Here is a 16,920-nt window from a genome sequence, read left to right on the forward strand (position 1 = left end):
GCCATTTCTGTTGGAGTTCTGAATGTCCCACATCCAAACCAACTTCCTACTATTGGGGGAACCCACAGTCTGTCAGTCTTGGTGGAAACAGCACTCCTCATGATCACTTCGATGGGGGAAACAGTGGGAAAACAGAGTGATTAATGATGGCTCCTCGATGTTAGGCTAAACAATTAGACAAATAATTTACTTAAATTTACTGATTTTCAAAAGTGAAGGAAACAAATTATTTGAGAGTGACAATAAGTTCTAGATGTCTGTGAGAAAAGCTAGGTTGTGGTATCAAGTGGACAACTGAATATGAGAAACTTTTGCTCAGACAAGATGCCACCTGATACAGAAATTGGAGAAGTCATATGCCTCCTGTTACCATTTCTTGGCAGCTAGGGCATAGAAAAATTATTGAAGCTTCTCCAATTTGTGTTCCCACCCTGAACTTTGAGTCTTTAGGGAGTTAGACAAGGATATAGGAACAGTTCTCTTCAAAAAGAACAGGGTCACCAATTAATTTCTTCCTTTACCCTTTAAACTCTGCCTTTTTCATTTAGAATTGAGTGTAAATGCTCCATCTCATTCTAAAAAGTACTGCATAACTTAATTTTCATTTAAAATAATGTCAAGAGAAAAAAATGTAAAAACAGGAGATCCAAGGCAGCACAGTAGATAAATACTGTTGTCTTTGTCTTTCTGTGAACACATTAAAATTACAAGTAAATTATAAACAACCAACCTGGAGAACCATCTGAACTATAGGCAAACAGAAGTCCTATAACTAAAAATTTAAAGAAGAAGCCACGTCGAGACTGGTAGAAGGCGTGGAGATGTGGAACGAGCCCCACACCTGTGTGTGGCAGTTGAGAATCAAGAGGGATAGCTCAGCCATGTTGGTTCCCCCTGGAGGAGTGAGGGACCCCAACCCCCCACACTGGGGTCCCCAGCCTGGAATACTGGTGCCAAGAAAAGAAGCCCACACAACATCTGGCTATGAAAAACAGTGAAGATTCCAACCGTTTAGGTGGGACGGAAAGCTGCAGGAAACCCAGACATCCTCTTAATTGAACCACGCACAGACCACTCACTCGCAGGTACTCACCTTGGGCTCCAGCAGAGGGATAGTGACTCGGGGGGCAGACTGAAGTGTGTAGGACAGTCAGCATTTTCCTAGTGAGGAGTCTTTCTCCCATGCAGCTGGCAGGCAGGGGCCATCTTATCTGTGTTGAACCCACCCCCACAAGCCAAATCTGAATCTCATTGGCTTGGTGAGCTCCACTGCTCCACCCTGCTGACTCAGCTGAGACCGTGCTGCACCAAATTCAAGCACCACCTGAGGCACTTTCTCCATGAACAGCCAGCCCCTCCCACATTGCGCTCTTTCTTTGAAAACTATTGGAGTCCACGGACCCCAGGCAGGAGGCGACTGGCCTCAGTGTGCTCTGAGACTTTTCCTGAGTCACTCACTCCAGGCTCAGCACGGGCACCAAACCAGAATCTACATTAACCTGGTGATCACAACTCTTGCCACTCTAGTGACTCCCTGAGACCCTACCTCACCCAAGTCATGTACTGCGTGAGGCTTCACCAGTGGTTGAAACTTAAGGGAGCTGAAAGGTGGTAGCAGGCCTCCGGGTGTCCTGGATTTTTTGAATTTGTGGAGTTACCCCTGGCCTGGTACTGGTGGCAGCTGTCCTCAGGTCACAGCGTAGCCCCTCCCATGTGCCTCCAGGTTTAGCACAGGCAGCAAACAACTGTGGATCACTTTGTAGCTCCTACCATGTAGCCCCCAGTCAGTTACAAGCAGTGGCTGACCTGGGCCTGCATGGGAGCCCCTCCCAGGAGGCCCCGGAGCCAACATACTTGGAGGTTGGCTTCAGACAATCGCAGAGCACTGCATTAGCTCCACAAGCAGCACGCACAAAGGGGGTCTCAATAGGCACCAGAGCCCACTGAGGTGAATCCCACTCTGACATGCCAATAGCAATCAAGACTCAACTATAACCGGAGGGCACATACAACCTACACGAGGGACACGCCTGGAACACCCAGCTCAGGTGACCAGAGAGACTGTGCCACTGGTCCCCACAGGACCACCTGGCCAAAACTGGAAGGCCACCTGGCCAAAACTGGAAGACATAGCAGATCTATCTAATACATAGAAACAAATACAGAGAGGCAGCCAAAATAAGGAAACAAAGAAAAGTGTCCCAAATGAAAGAGCAGGAGGAAAATCCAGAAAAACAACTAAATGAAATGGACTTAAGCAACTTACCAGAGGCAAAGTTCAAATCAATGGTTACAAGGATGCTCAAGGAACTTAGTGAGTACTTCAATAAAGAGATAGCAAGCATAAAAATGAACATAGAAACCATAAAAAAGAACCAATTAGAAGTGAAGAATACAATATGAAGAAATGAAGACTGCACTAGAAGGAATCACCAACAGACTAGATGAAGCAGAGAATCGAATCAGCTATTTGGAAGATAGGGTAGTATAAAACACCCAACTGGAACAGCAAAAAGAAAAAAAGAATTTGGAAAAAAAACAAAAAAAAACTGAGGATAGTTTAAGAGATCTCTGGGACAACCTGCAGAACAGCATTTGCATCATACGTGTTCCAGAAGGAGAAGAGAGAAAGTAAGAGACTGAGAACCTATTTGAAGAAATAATGAATGAGAAATTTCCTAACCAGGTGAAGGAAATAGAGATACAATTCCAGAAAGCCCAGAGAGTCCCAAACAGAATGATACCAAACAGGCCCACACCTAGACACATTATAATTAAAATGGCAAAAGTTAAAGACAAAGAGAAATTAAAAGCAGCAAGAGAAAAGCAGTTAGTTACCTACAAGGAAGTTCCCATAAGACCGTCAGCTGATTCCTCAACAGAAACTTTGCAGGCAAGAAGGGATTGGCAGGAAATATTGAAAGTGATGAAAAACAAAGACCTACAACAAGATTACTCTATCCAGCAAAGCTATCATTTAGAACAGAAAAACAGATAAAGAGCTTCCCAGACGAGAAAAAGTTAGAGTTCATCACCACCAAACCATACAGGTTAGGTGTCTTAGAGGGACATCTTTAAGATGAAAAGAAAAAAATCAAAAATATGAATAATAAAATGGCAATAACTATGTATCTATCCACAATTACTTTAAATGTAAATAAATTAAATGCTCCAATCAAAACATAGTGTGGCTGAATGGATTAGAAAATAAGACCTTTACATATGCTGCCTACAAGAAACTCACTTCTGATTTAAACAGACACAGAAAGTAAAGGTATAGAAATAGATATTCCATGAAAATGGAAATGAAAAATAACTAAACAAAGTTGGGGGTAGCAATACTTATACCAGACAAAGTAGCCTTTAAAACAAAGGCTATAAGAGACAATGAAGGACGCAGTAATCCCACTTCAGGTTTCACTAAGAAACCTAAAACACTATTTTGAAGGGACATGCCATCCATATGTTCATCACAGCATTATCTACAATGGCCAAGATGTGGAGGCAGCCTGGGTGTCTGTCCATGGAAGAATGGATAAAGAGGAGGTGGTACATACATACAATGGAATATTGCTCAGCCAGGGAAGGGAATGGGTCCTCGCCATCTGTGGCAGCATGGATGGACCTGGAGGGTATTGTGCTGAGTGGAGCATGTCAGAAAGACAGATGCAATGTGATTTCACTTATGTGTGGAAGCTAAAGAACAAAATAAACAAACAAAACAGAAACAAACACATAGATACAGACAACACTTTGATGGTTGCCAGATGGGAGGAGGGATGGGGTGGTGAAAAAGGGGAAGGGATTAAGAAGTACAAATTGGTTGTTACACAGTAGTCAAGGTGATGTAGGGTATAGCATAAGGAATATAGCCAAAAATATTGTAATAGTATGCATGGTGTCAGATGGGTGCTAGATTTATTGGGGAAGGAGATGGGAGGGGGGTTGGGGGCAGAGTGAGAAAGGTGAAGGCATTAAGAAATACAAATTAGTAGTCACAAATTAGTCCTGGGGATGTAAAGTAAAGCATAGGAAATATGGTCAACGACGTGGTAATAACTATTCATGTGCCAGGTGGGTACTAGACTAGTTGGGGGATCACTTCTTAAATTATATAAATGTCTAACAACTATGCTACACACCTGAAATTAATACAAAATAATATTGAATGTCAACTGTAATTGAAAATTTTAAAAATGGGAAAAGGTAAAGCGGAGCAAGATGTCCAAATTTTCAGGTATAAGACAAATAAGTCATGGGGATGTAATGCACAGCACAGGGAATATAGTCAATAATATTGTGACTGCATGGTACGGTGTCATATGGTTGCTGGACTTACGGTGATCAATTTTTCGGTATATACATGTTGAATAACTATCGTGTACACCTGAAACTAATATACACTGCATATTAATAAAAATATTTTAAGAATCAAATAAAAAAGTCAAAATTGCAAAAAACAAAAAAAAAATAACAATATCTTCACATATCAAGTGCCAGACACCATTTTAAGTGGTTAGCACTTACGACTTTATTTCATCATCTGAGGTACATTATTCTCTCCCTTTCGCAGGAAGCATGGAGTGGTAAGTAATATATCTAAGGTCACACAGGTAGTAAGAAGTTAAGCCATATTTGAACATCCACTAACTGGTTCCAGGATCTAGACTATCATCCACTACACCATTCCCTATGGCCACTCTATTTTGTCAGAAGAAGAAGTGCTCTGGACTTCTAAAATTTATTGTAGCTCTAATGGTTGACGTTATTGAAGTGACTTTTTATAAACAGTTTCTCCAATCCTGCAAATGTAATATTTTAAAAAGTGTATCATAAATTAAAGAAAAATGATCATTTAATTTAACCTAGGGAAATTACCTAGATTCCTATTTTTATTCTGCTTTCATTCTATGGAATTACTCCAATAATATGATTCTGCCATACCTATTAAATCGTAGAAATAACAGTAACTAAAGCACACTTATGATCGTCACTTCTATTGCTGATGTATTCACCTATAAAATCTGATAGTCATTCTGCCTTACCAAAGTTTGCTATGAAATTATCTCTCTCCAATTTAAGATGTGTGTTAAACAAAACACTGTGAAATATTTTACTGAATGTGTAAAATATCTGGGTGCCCAATTTTCATATAAGAATCAATATACTGAAATTAATAATAAATCAATGTTATATATCTAGAGGCAGAGTTTATCTTTCCTAATAATTATATCCGACTATTTTAGAGAATGGCCCACTTAAAAAATAAATCAAATGTAATTCATTTGTAATACCTGCTCTTCAGATATTCTAAGCCCATTAATTCTGATATGCTTCAGAATTAACATCTTTGCTTTTCTCTTTAGGGTATTTTCTACGATTTCTCCCCAGTCCAAAAACTTGTCTGTGAAATTAAAATTGCACTAAGGTTGCTTATGACCATTAATGGATATTTTTGTTTTCTTAGTCATTATATAATGTCATAGTCCTCGGAAATACTTCTACTCTTGAACACAACTACATCTAAAGAGGCCCACTGTAGTTAAAAAAAGAGATCATGAATTATTGTTTGCTCTTAACTCACATCTGATAGTGAAATAGAAGGGTATCCCTTATTTGATGGACACGTTTCAAGGTTCTAAGACCTTGATACAAATCGGAATGATGCAACAAAGCTGGTGGGCTCTTGTTTCCTTGCTGTCTCACTGTGCTCTGCCTATCAGAACTAAATCCAAAAGACAGAACCGGACAGTTTCAGCCACACTGAGTAACAGGCATGGAAGGCTCCAACAGGCCCAGGGTGTCAGGCCAAGGCCCACACTTGGAAAAACTGCAAAGGCCCTAATACCACAACCTTTCCTTTCTTTACAATTCTCCCTGCCTTTCAGCCCGGCCTCTCCAATATGTCCCAGTGTCCTTCGGCTACCATGAGCCACTCCTGTCTTGAGAAAAACATCATACAATCTAATTCACTCAAAGGTGTTAGTGACCTAATTTGTTACCTCACCTTAGGGACTTTGCCATCTAAAAAAGGAGCCTGGAGAGGACAATGCCAGGCCCCATCTTAATGAGTTACCAGTGCCAGATTTAAGGCAAGACTATGGGAAGTATAAGGTGGTTCTTGGAGGGAGCCCCTTTTGCCCCCTTTCAAATCACTTCATTGCCTATTTTACTAATTTTTGGCATAAAAGTTTAGGCCCACAGTTGGCCACAAACAGTTTCCAGAATTAGAAGGAAATTCATTCTCATTACTTAGGAAAATGCTTGCAGGTTCCAGATATTCCCAAATCTTAGTCATAAGCATTCATGAAGAAAACTTTTTCATCTTTACAACTGACTAGTCAGGCTAGATGATTTCTAAACTCCTTTCAAATTTACACATTTTTTAACTTTTTGAAATTATGTATCCATTTGCTTCATTTTGCAGACTAGGAACTGATGCCCCCAAATCTCCCTAAATCCACTCATTTTCTCTCAACTTTGTATTATCCTGTCCACGTCCCCACAGCTACTGCAACTGTGTAAGTTCTCATCTCACAAGGCAACTGATCTACTTACATTAGGTCTATTGTGGGTTGATGCAAAACTTCCTAAATCTAACTATGTGACTGTCTAATCCACCCGCTGCACTGTCTATCCATTGACTGATATTTCTAAAATATAAATCTGGTCATATGCTTTCCCTGCTTAACAGTCTTCAGTTTTCCAATTGCATTTAGAATAAGACCCAAATACCTTAGCATGGCACACAAAGTTACTGTGATCTGAACTTTGGATCATTTCTGGTGGCTCCCACATCCACACCACCTCCAGCCATGAAGGCTGATGGAGAGGGAGGGGGAGGAGGAGGGGGAGAAAGAGGGGGAACAGAAGATATTACTATATTAATAACATTCTGTACCTCTGTGTACAAGGATCTGCGTAGCAGTTCTTTCTACCTGTTTGCAACCTATCCTACTGTATTAACCTACTCCATATATTTCCCTTTCTTGCTGTATTTTTCAAATCGATTCAATAAACCATGTGACATGTGCATCTTAATTTATTCTGTGGGCCTTCTGGTGTGTTTCTCTCTGGGACAGACTTCCTGGAAGTGTATTTGGAGGCTACCATTGCAGTGAGGTAATTTCCCAATATGCAAAGGCATCTTGTCACCTCAGACAGGTCCAGTGTCCTTCCTTGGCACTCTGAAAATATCTATCACGGCATTTAGCTCTCCATGTTACAAAATTGTTTTCATGTTTTATTTCCCATTAGACTGTGACATCCTTGATGTCACAGCTAAATCTTACTCGGGGCACCTAAAATAATTAAAAACTTTAACGCGTTTTTGTTGAACGACATACGAATCAATAAATGTGTTGCAATTAATTAGTGCCAATTGAAACCGGAATTCAGGTTTCCTGCATACGCCATTAGCAGAACCAGGACCTTACAATCTCTCAAGGTTATGAGTAGGGGTGAATGAGAGTAAGACTCATCACTTGCCTGGAGGTATACTTTTCCCTGAGGAATCAGAGGTTGCGATGGCAGAGGCATTGATCCTGACTAAATCACAGGGAAAAACATCCAGTTTGATCTCCATTTTGGAGGTAAAGGAAAATAACTAGAACCAGGAGTCTCAGCAACCACATAAGAGTTTTGAAATCCTATCATGGTTCGCAGCATCTTTTGAAGAGTAATGGCGTCAGTCAAGACATCCCCTGGATGTCTTTCCCTTCACCATCTTGAGATCCAGTATTAGCAACATGGTACCATCTTTACTCTAATTCTGGATAGAGAATGCCTATTAGATGAACATCAATTTGAATTAAATGTTTCATGGCCCTCCACCCTGTTCTTTACTTTTTGTTATGACTTGGGTGATAGTAAAAGGGATTTTTAAAATGAAATGCCTACAGCAAGGGATGAGGCAGCTACTTGCAACAATCTCTCTGAGCAGAAACTGAGGCAAATAATCCTGGTGCTTTTCTGTTTCCCACAGTGTGCATTAATTTCTTTCTTTCTTTTGTCATTTAAGCCTTTTGTTCCCCCTACATATCAAGCCTCATTCTTTTTCTCTATCAATTCTCTCTTTTGCTCACTTGCTGCAGCTCCTTCTTTTACCCTCTCTCCACATTCTGCTCTGTCTCTCGTCATCTCCTCCATATTTTTACTCGGTTCTCTCGTCTTTTTATCATCTTCTTTCTCCATATCTTTTGGTCCATTGCTCAGTCCCTCCAGCAGGGTCTCAGAGAATGTGATTAGGAATGTATCTGCAAGAAGACATAAATGCAAAGCAAAAGCATTGAGTTCCAACTGAAACAGAAATTCCCCAGCCTGGTTGTCATGGTGCTCCACCGGAATTAGAAAATCCTTCACAAAAATATTGAGACATAATTCATTTTAATTTACTTTAATTTACAAATAATCAGATGCCCTGAAACACTTTTTGAGAGGAAGTCGTAGGAAAGAGGAAGGACAGCTTAAATTAAATTGAAGATTGTGTATAATAATTCTAGGGAAGTCAATATCTTTAAAATATCTTATTATTCTGTATCTTTGGAAAATAATTTTAGGTCTTAACCTACTATGTGCATTAAAAAATCATTGACAAACCATAAAACATAATTCTCATGTAATTTTTTAATGTAAAGACATCCCAAATGCCCAAACTAAAAATTCCAACTTTCAAAGCCATTTTGAAACAGTCATATATTTTTAAAAAACTGTTTTTATTGCCAAACATAGCTCAAAATTAAGAAAATAAAATTCCTGGTCAGTGAGAGTTTTATACAAAATTCTGCTAATGTAAGATAAACATTTTCCCTTTGTACAAAATACTGTTTTGTAAAAAAAATTCTGCTAATGCAAAATAAACATTTTCCCTTAAAATGGTAGTATTTTAGTATATTTTCATAAATGTATGCTTTTATGTTCTACAATAAAAAGTTATTAACTTTTCCAAAAAACCTAAAACTTGAATGCCAACTCATGTTTGTTTTTAAAAATTAATAAAAGTTACATAAATCAGCCAGACATGCCCAAATGACATTTGTTGATTGTGTAGTATTTTTGCTTTTTTGTGAGTTTTCCTTTTCCCTAAGCTTTTTTTTAAACAAAGTTCTCTGGGAAATTGTGTCCTCTTGTGGTCACCGGCAAAAACAGCATGTTTTTTGCAGAAACAATCAATCCAAACAATGAATATAGGATTTAAGGCTTGGGGATAGGAGGAGCCATTTGTGGATAAAAGAAAATCCCTGGAAGTAAAAAGAGTTGCAAGTTGTGAGTGATTACAAAGGGAACATTAGCTGGAAAAAGGCAAAATGCAAATCATTTGATTTACATTTAAATTGCTTGATTATCAGATGATTAAAAAGAAGGGGAAAATGTTTACTATGTAGGAAGTTTTCGGCCATGACAAAAGCATCTATGAATAACTATGAATTTATCACATTATTTCTTCAATTATTGCAGCAATTTTTTGAAATAAGTAAAATGAGATGATTTTAACAAGGTTACTTGGCAGCAAAGATGGGACACAGACTCTCTAGCCTGCACACCCAATAAACTAACAAAGAGAGAGGGAGGAAAGACTCTTCAAAACTCCATACTTTTCCACTCTGATTCTTCTCTCCCTACAATTTCAGCAAGTTATGTCTCCTTATTTCATCCTTGTTTTAAGTGCAGAATGCCAGCTATTTGAAAAATTAATATTTATTTGAAAATTTGATTGGCTTATTTGAGGTAATCTTGGCAGCTCAATTTCTTGTGACTTATACTTTCTCATTTAATTTCTGGATTGAAAGCTTCAAATTTTCATTCCTTGTAACTTTAGTTCCTCACTCTTAAAGAAATTCCGAAAGAGAAACGTAGAATCAGTCCAATGCATGAATTAACCTACCATTAAATGAGAAAAAGAATGACCTCTAATTTAGGGCAAGGTGTTCCAACATCATTAAGGCTGCCTGTGTCACTGAGGAAGCATCTGCTTTTTACACAGAGGATCAAAAGTCCTTTGTGCTGACATAAACTTTATGTTCCATTTCGATAAAATTTTCTCATTTAAATCCCGGTAGTGTGCAAAACCTGATTTAATCTAAGATGTGCAATGTCCTGGCAGATCTGCTCCACTGCAGCGTTTTCCAATTTGCGCCCCCTTCTGTGTGAATGCCATGCTTCATTCATGAAATTCTGAGAAATTATTTTACAGAACTCTAAGCCAGCAAACAGGTGGTAGATCATCCAAAGACTGAGAAGAAGGAGTACACACAGATTTAAGTACTCACCTTTTGTGCAAGCCCCAACTCCAAAATTTACCGACTTGCTCACCATTTCATAGTGTATGGGTGTTTCCTTCTCTAAAAGTATCTATAAATGACTTGCTAAGAGAATGGCAGTGCATATTCCAACTGTAAAGATACAGATATAAACATACTTATGGAAGATTCTCACTGAGATTCCTAACTGTTACTGCTAACAGCATTTTTAATTTGTAACATCACACACATTCTTCAGGAAGAACTGCAAACAGGACTGCAAACATGCCAAGTTTGCAGTTTGAAAACAAAGCTCGTTTTGAACTATCGAGTGCAAAAGAAAACTTTTTTTTTTTGTTTTCAGTTAAATTATTTTTCAGGGAATTTATGCTAGAAGTAAACAAAATGATTTAATTCCAATTAATCCAGTATTCCCAAAGAAGGTAGTCCTCCACCGAGGTCCTTCAAGTCAGGCTGAATTCAGCCCCAAAGGTAAATTTCTAAGACTCTTTAAGAACCCGCAATTAAGCTTTTAGAATTAAGTAAGCTTTCGTAGGTTAAATATTTTGGAAGCTATCATTGCATATACAACATATGCAGAATTACATTTGGCTCTTCAGCACACAGAAGGGGATCCCACCTTTATTCGTGCACCAGCAAGAGTGGGTAAGAAAACTGTTAGACAAAATGTCAAGTAGGATATATAGCTACAGATGAGCAGAGTGGTGGGATAATCCAGCCAGGAAACGTTGTAGTTTGCAAAGCAGGGTGTTTCAAGCCCGACACGTTTTGCAAGGTTAATTCATTGGGCAAGCTACATCCTTGGGCTCAAAAAGTAACATGTGAGCACTCGGAAACCCCTCTCAGTCTCATCCTCCACTCTTTCCAAGAGTTCAAGAGAGATTTCTTGTCAGAACTACAGTCATTCATTTTGATTCCGTCAGAAAGATTCCGTGCCCGGATGGTTCTGGTTAGGTCACTCATTTTAAACCTTCTTCTAGGCATTCTGTCATCCAGAGCTTCGCCTCAGCCCTGGGGATCCCTGTACTAAATGGCCCCCTAGAAGTTTAGTGCCCGAGAAGGTCTGGGCTCACTTGTTTAAGAACTAGTCTTGGAGATTGATGACTTTGCAAGTCGGGCTGGCTAATGATCCCTGGCTGCTGCGCAGTCATGGACTCGGTTTCTCCTCCAGTTTCTCCGCCCCCATTTCCATCCCCCCAACCCCAATTCCCCTTGGTCAGGTAAGGTTTCCTTTACACTTTGCCCACACTTTCCTGTCTTGCTTACCCACAGCCACAAAGGAAAGAGTCCAATTATTCGATCTCCTTAGTTTTGAGAATTCGGCTAAAGGGAAAAACAAAAACAAAAAATTAAGTTTGGAGATTGATGCTTTAAAAAAAAAACCGAGATAGGCAAATGTGGAAGGAATATTTTAAAGAATTCTGAAGTCACGTTCAAGTAAGAATCGCGGAATACTCTGCAACTCAGATTTCCAAGAGAGAACACTAGGTAGAGAGGAGGGCAGAATTTCTGCCTTGTTCTCTAACTGCTTCCAAGAGATAAAGTCCTACGGCAGAAGATGCAAACACCAGGGTGACTAATCAGAGTGAGCTTTGTTTTAAGGAGACCTGCCTACGTGGAGACCTGCCTATTAAGTGGAGGTCAAGTAGAATTTGATTTTCATAGAAGCTGATTTTAAAATATGGCAGCGACTCGCGAAGCAAGAGTTGGCATGCAGTGGTCATTGTTTCTGAATATTCGTAAAAATAGTGATAGACAAATCCTGCGAGTCGGCCCTCCCTGCCCCCCAAAAAGTACAAAGTACAATCTTGTGAGCTCCCCGCGGGAGAGATGCCTCTTGCCCTCACTTCCCCTAGAAGACTGAGCCCTTCAGTTGCCCCAAGCGCTCCAGACCCCGGGTTTTCCCGAATCGAAGCTGCAGGAGCCTCAGCCCCGCACAGCCACGTGGCCTGCCCTCGCGTCGCCCGAGCTCCCGCCTCCTCCATAGGGCGCCCGCGGCCTCGACCCTCTGTCCGACCAAGAAAGGGGCACTTCGCTCAGTTAATCCATGGCCTGCGCAAGGGACCCGAGCGCAGGGCACACAACACCGGCATCCCCCAAATCTGCCACCCCCCCACCCAACTACTACTTTTGACCTGTGGTTTGCTTTGCAACGTAAGGCGTGAATATGAAACGGTTCTTCTATCCCAACGCGTTCAAAAAAATAAAAAGAAAAACAAAGCCTTGCATTGCAAAGATGGGCTTCTCTTCCACAGCGGCTTCCCTTCACTTCACCAGCTCACCAACTTTTGTTGCTTCCAATCTGTCAGATTCTGCATTAACACCCTCTTAGGGGATCTTCGTTAATTTATTGGATAGAAATGTTTAAAATGTAAAAGTGTCCAAATAATTGGAATGCCTTTGGGGCGCAGGAAGCATTAATTGCCCGCTCGATCTCCTAGGAATGGGGGGTGGGGGTGGGGTGTGGGGAAGGGGACTCTCACAGCTGGCAACAATGTTGAACCCCCATCTCACTCTCTTAGGAGCCGACCTTTAGGGGTCACAACGCAGGACCTTATTTAGGAGAGGGGGACGAAAGGGACACAGGGTCCTCCACCTTGGGATGGCAGCTCAGGCGATCAGGGCGGCGGCGAAGACGCTGCGCTGCCCACTCCGGCCCTGACGCCTACTCCAAGGACAGGACTGCCTTCCGCGGGAGAATTAACTTCTGCCTCATTCTGGCACCTTCGTAGATGTAGTCCATCTGGGTGTTGGGAAGCTTTAGATTGGATGACTGTGGAGGGAAAAAGAAGGCCAGATGCTTCTAGGGGAGGGGTGAGAGAGCAGGCCGGGGCGCAGATCCTCAGTCCCCACGGCGCGGCCACGTCTTCAGAAACGCCCACGACCTCAGGGCCAGCCGCGGTGGTTTGGCCCTTGGGACTCCAGGGCCCCGTCTATCTAACCATTGGGTGGGCTCCGCGTTGCCAGTTGTCTTGCCTTTCCCCCGCCCCAGCAATCCCCAACCGGCCCCACGGACCTAGAGGGTACTGTGGCGAAATGAGACATCACCCACTGCGAAGAAGCTGTTGCCATCGCTGCTGTCACAGCCACTCCGGGAGGGACCGACACCGCGGCCGCGACGGTCCCCTCCGGCCGCTTCCCGGGGCTGCACTCCGGTGCGGGGGCGCGGCCCGCGCCCGCTCCTGCGCGGAAGGAAATCGTCCCGCGCCCGCGGGCGAAGGGCGGCGGGGAGGGAGGGGGAGGGCAGCAAGGAGGCGGGCAGAGGGGCCGGTCTCCCGAGCCAGGTCGGTTTTGAATGGTTTGGGAGGACGAATTGTTAGACCCCGAAGAAGGGGGGTGGGGACGGAGAAGGGGGGCTGGAAAGCGGAAACTTTCCTATAAAACTTCGAAAAGTCCCTCCTCCCCACGTCAGGCCAATGACACTGCTGCCCCCAAACTTTCCGCCTGCACGGAGGTATAAGAGCCTCCAAGTCTGCAGCTTTCGCCCAACTCCCAGACACATCGCGGGTTCGCCGGCACCCGCAGCGTTTCCAGGAGGCCGAGAGGGTGTGCGTGCAGCCGTTGAGCGCTTACTTTTTGGACCTCGGGGCCATCCACACCGTCCCCTCCCCCTCCCGCCTCCCTCCCCGCCTCCCCCGCGCGCCCTCCCTGCGGAGATCCTCCCCGTCCCTCCTCCCGCTCCCTCCTCGGCGGGCCGCACCGCCCCGGCCGGCGCCGCGCGCTGGGGAAGCTGGCGGGCTGAGGCGTCCCGCTCTCCTCGTCTTCCCCGGGCCGCCCCTCTGCCCCGGGCCTGCAAGGCCGTACGTTGCCGCCCGAGAGATGATGCAGGACGTGTCCAGTTCGCCAGTCTCGCCGGCCGACGACAGCCTGAGCAACAGTGAGGAGGAGCCGGACCGGCAGCAGCCCCCGAGCGGCAAGCGCGGGGGGCGCAAGCGGCGCAGCAGCCGGCGCAGTGCAGGCGGCGGCTCGGGGCCTGGCGGGGCCGTGGGCGGGGGCGTCGGAGGCGGTGAGGAGCCGGGCAGCCCCGCACAGGGCAAGCGCGGCAAGAAGTCTGCGGGCTGCGGCGGCGGCGGCGCGGGCGGTGGCGGCAGCAGCAGCGGCGGCGGGAGTCCGCAGTCCTACGAGGAGCTGCAGACGCAGCGGGTCATGGCTAACGTGCGGGAGCGCCAGCGCACGCAGTCGCTGAACGAGGCGTTCGCCGCGCTGCGGAAGATCATCCCCACGCTGCCCTCGGACAAGCTGAGCAAGATCCAGACCCTCAAGTTGGCGGCCAGGTACATCGACTTCCTCTACCAGGTCCTCCAGAGCGACGAGCTGGACTCCAAGATGGCAAGCTGCAGCTATGTGGCCCACGAGCGGCTTAGCTACGCCTTCTCGGTCTGGAGGATGGAGGGGGCCTGGTCCATGTCCGCGTCCCACTAGCAGGCGGAGCTCCCCACCCCCTCGGCAGGGCTGGAGACCTAGGTAAGGACCGGCGCCTCTGCGCCCCTTCGCCGCTCAGGTGGCAGAAAGACTAACGGCCAGGCCGCGGGTCCCTGCCCTCCTCGCCTTCCTTCTCCTCTCCCTTTCAGCCTTCCCACCCAACCTGGTACCGCCACCTCATCCCGAGTGTCCCTGGAGACAGTCGGTCCGGCTAGGGAGAGTGGGCTGCGCTTTTGGGAGGGGTGTGCGTGTGCGTGAGTGTGCGTGACAGGAGGGAAGACTGAACAAGAGGCAAGGGTCTTGGGTTAAGGACAGTCTTGCAAGCGCCTCCCTTTCTTTTGGCTTTAAAGTTTTCGTTCTCCTTACAACCAGTGTTTCCAAATTCCACCTCCTTTCCGCCCACCCACTTCCTCTTGCCCTTGGGCTGAAATCCTTCCAGGTTGTTCAGCGTAATTTCTCGGTGGTGATAAGTGCTCACTAGTCTTAGAAAACAGCCACAGAGACTTAAACAATAACCAACTTTACCCCCTTTTGGGTTTTTGCAGATGTCATTGTTTCCAGAGAAGGAGAAAATGGACAGTCTAGAGACTCTGGAGCTGGATAACTAAAAATAAATATATATGCCAAAGATTTTCTTGGAAATTAGAAGAGCAGAACCCAAATCCAAAGAAACAGGGCGTGGGGCGCACTTTTAAAAAAGAAAGCGAGACAGGCCCGTGGACAGTGATCCCCAGACGGGCAGCGGCACCATCCTCACACCTCTACATTCTGATAGAAGTCTGAACAGTTGTTTGTGTTCCTTTTTTTTTTTTTGACGAAGAATGTTTTTATTTTTATTTTTTCATGCATGCATTCTCAAGAGGTCGTGCCAATCAGCCACTGAAAGGAAAGGCAACAGTATGGACTTTTCTCCATTTTAAAATGGTAACAATCAGAGGAATTTTAAGAACACCTTTAGAAGTAAAAATACTGGGATCAAACTGACTGGCAAAATCATAGTCAGTTAATTCCTTTTTTTTTTTTTCATTCTTCCTCTGAGGGAAAAAAAAACTTAAAATACAAAAAAACAACATTCTATTTATTTATTGATGACCCATGGTAAAATGCAAATAGATCCGGTGTCTAAATGCATTCATATTTTTATGATTGTTTTGTAAATATCTTTGTATATTATTTTTCTGCAATAAATAAATATGATTGAAAATTTTAAGAACTTTAGAGTTTGGTGTATATTTTTAAAACTCAGGATTAAGTTGGAGGTAAATACCTGCTTGTTTAACTCTGGAGGCATCCAGGAGGGAGGGGGCATTAATATAAACAAAGCAGTGAAAAACTCAAATAAACTAGCTACTGACAGGTACTGGCATGTTATTTAGAAAGACAGCTTTATTATTCCAATTTGGTATCCAGTGGGCTTAGAAGCACCTCTCCTTCGTCTCCTATCAGGTCCCCAAACAACAAAAACTTAAACTTGTTATTCACCTCCCTTGCTTATCTTTTGAGGAGGTAGCTGTAAAACAGTTAAATGCAAATCAGCAGTATGAAACCATTACTATTTTCTTTTGTTACTGTGTATTTTTCACTTTTTGTGAGGACTTTTAAATACTAGGTTCGTTTCAGTGAAAGGATGCATGAAGTGTTGTTAAAATTATACACATATAAATGAATACAAGTGCATAGAAAATAATAAAGTTTAATTCAGCAGGAAAGAATTCCATTTGTAAAGTAATTTGCTTAACTCTTCTTTCATGAATGAAAATGACATTTAGTGCCATGTTTGCTAAATAGAAAAGCTAAAGTTAAGAATATTTTACCATTTTGATGTTATCCATTTGGGAAGCATTCTCCTTAATAAATATATAATGAATATCTATGGAGTAAAATAAAATAAACAAAGAACCTGAACTTTCCTCAGTAACTATTGCAACACTTAGAATTTTAAATGGTATAGCTATTCATTTTCTAGTCAGTTCATTAGAAATATATTTTATCCAAAATTGCACAGAATTTTTACTTGGTTAGATATGTATATACAAAGTCTGATGAAGTTAATTAAAAAACGGGGGCAGAACGGTGCTTGATTTTTATTTCTTTATGGTTATTGCTGAATCAGGAAAATACTGGCTTTTATCATTAATATCATTAGAAATAGTTTATATGGCTTAGTTCTTAACTTTCATATTGGTTTACTGCATTCAAGTGTAAAAAGGAAAGCTTTCAAACTGGAAAATAACTTTAC

At 43.0% G+C, this 16,920-nt stretch overlaps 1 protein-coding gene and 1 long non-coding RNA gene across 2 annotated transcripts; one reads left to right on the plus strand and one right to left on the minus strand.

Moving 5' to 3' along the window:
• Positions 1-4,809: 4,809 nt before the first annotated feature.
• LOC117012495 (uncharacterized) lies at positions 4,810-13,250 on the minus strand. The gene is made up of 4 exons (XR_004421176.1): positions 12,856-13,250; positions 11,526-11,582; positions 10,269-10,391; positions 4,810-8,255 (listed from the first exon to the last, which is right to left on the minus strand). It is a non-coding gene; the product is annotated as an uncharacterized LOC117012495 (long non-coding RNA).
• A 466-nt stretch (positions 13,251-13,716) lies between these two features.
• TWIST1 (twist family bHLH transcription factor 1) lies at positions 13,717-15,876 on the plus strand. The gene is made up of 2 exons (XM_033088824.1): positions 13,717-14,723; positions 15,227-15,876. The coding sequence occupies exon 1, from the start codon at positions 14,079-14,081 to the stop codon at positions 14,679-14,681; it is 603 nt and encodes a 200-aa protein (XP_032944715.1). The 5' UTR covers positions 13,717-14,078; the 3' UTR covers positions 14,682-14,723; positions 15,227-15,876.
• The last annotated feature ends 1,044 nt before the right edge of the window (positions 15,877-16,920 follow it).

This window comes from Rhinolophus ferrumequinum, chromosome 20, assembly GCF_004115265.2.
Source record: "Rhinolophus ferrumequinum isolate MPI-CBG mRhiFer1 chromosome 20, mRhiFer1_v1.p, whole genome shotgun sequence".
Classification (NCBI taxonomy): Eukaryota; Metazoa; Chordata; class Mammalia; order Chiroptera; family Rhinolophidae; genus Rhinolophus; species Rhinolophus ferrumequinum.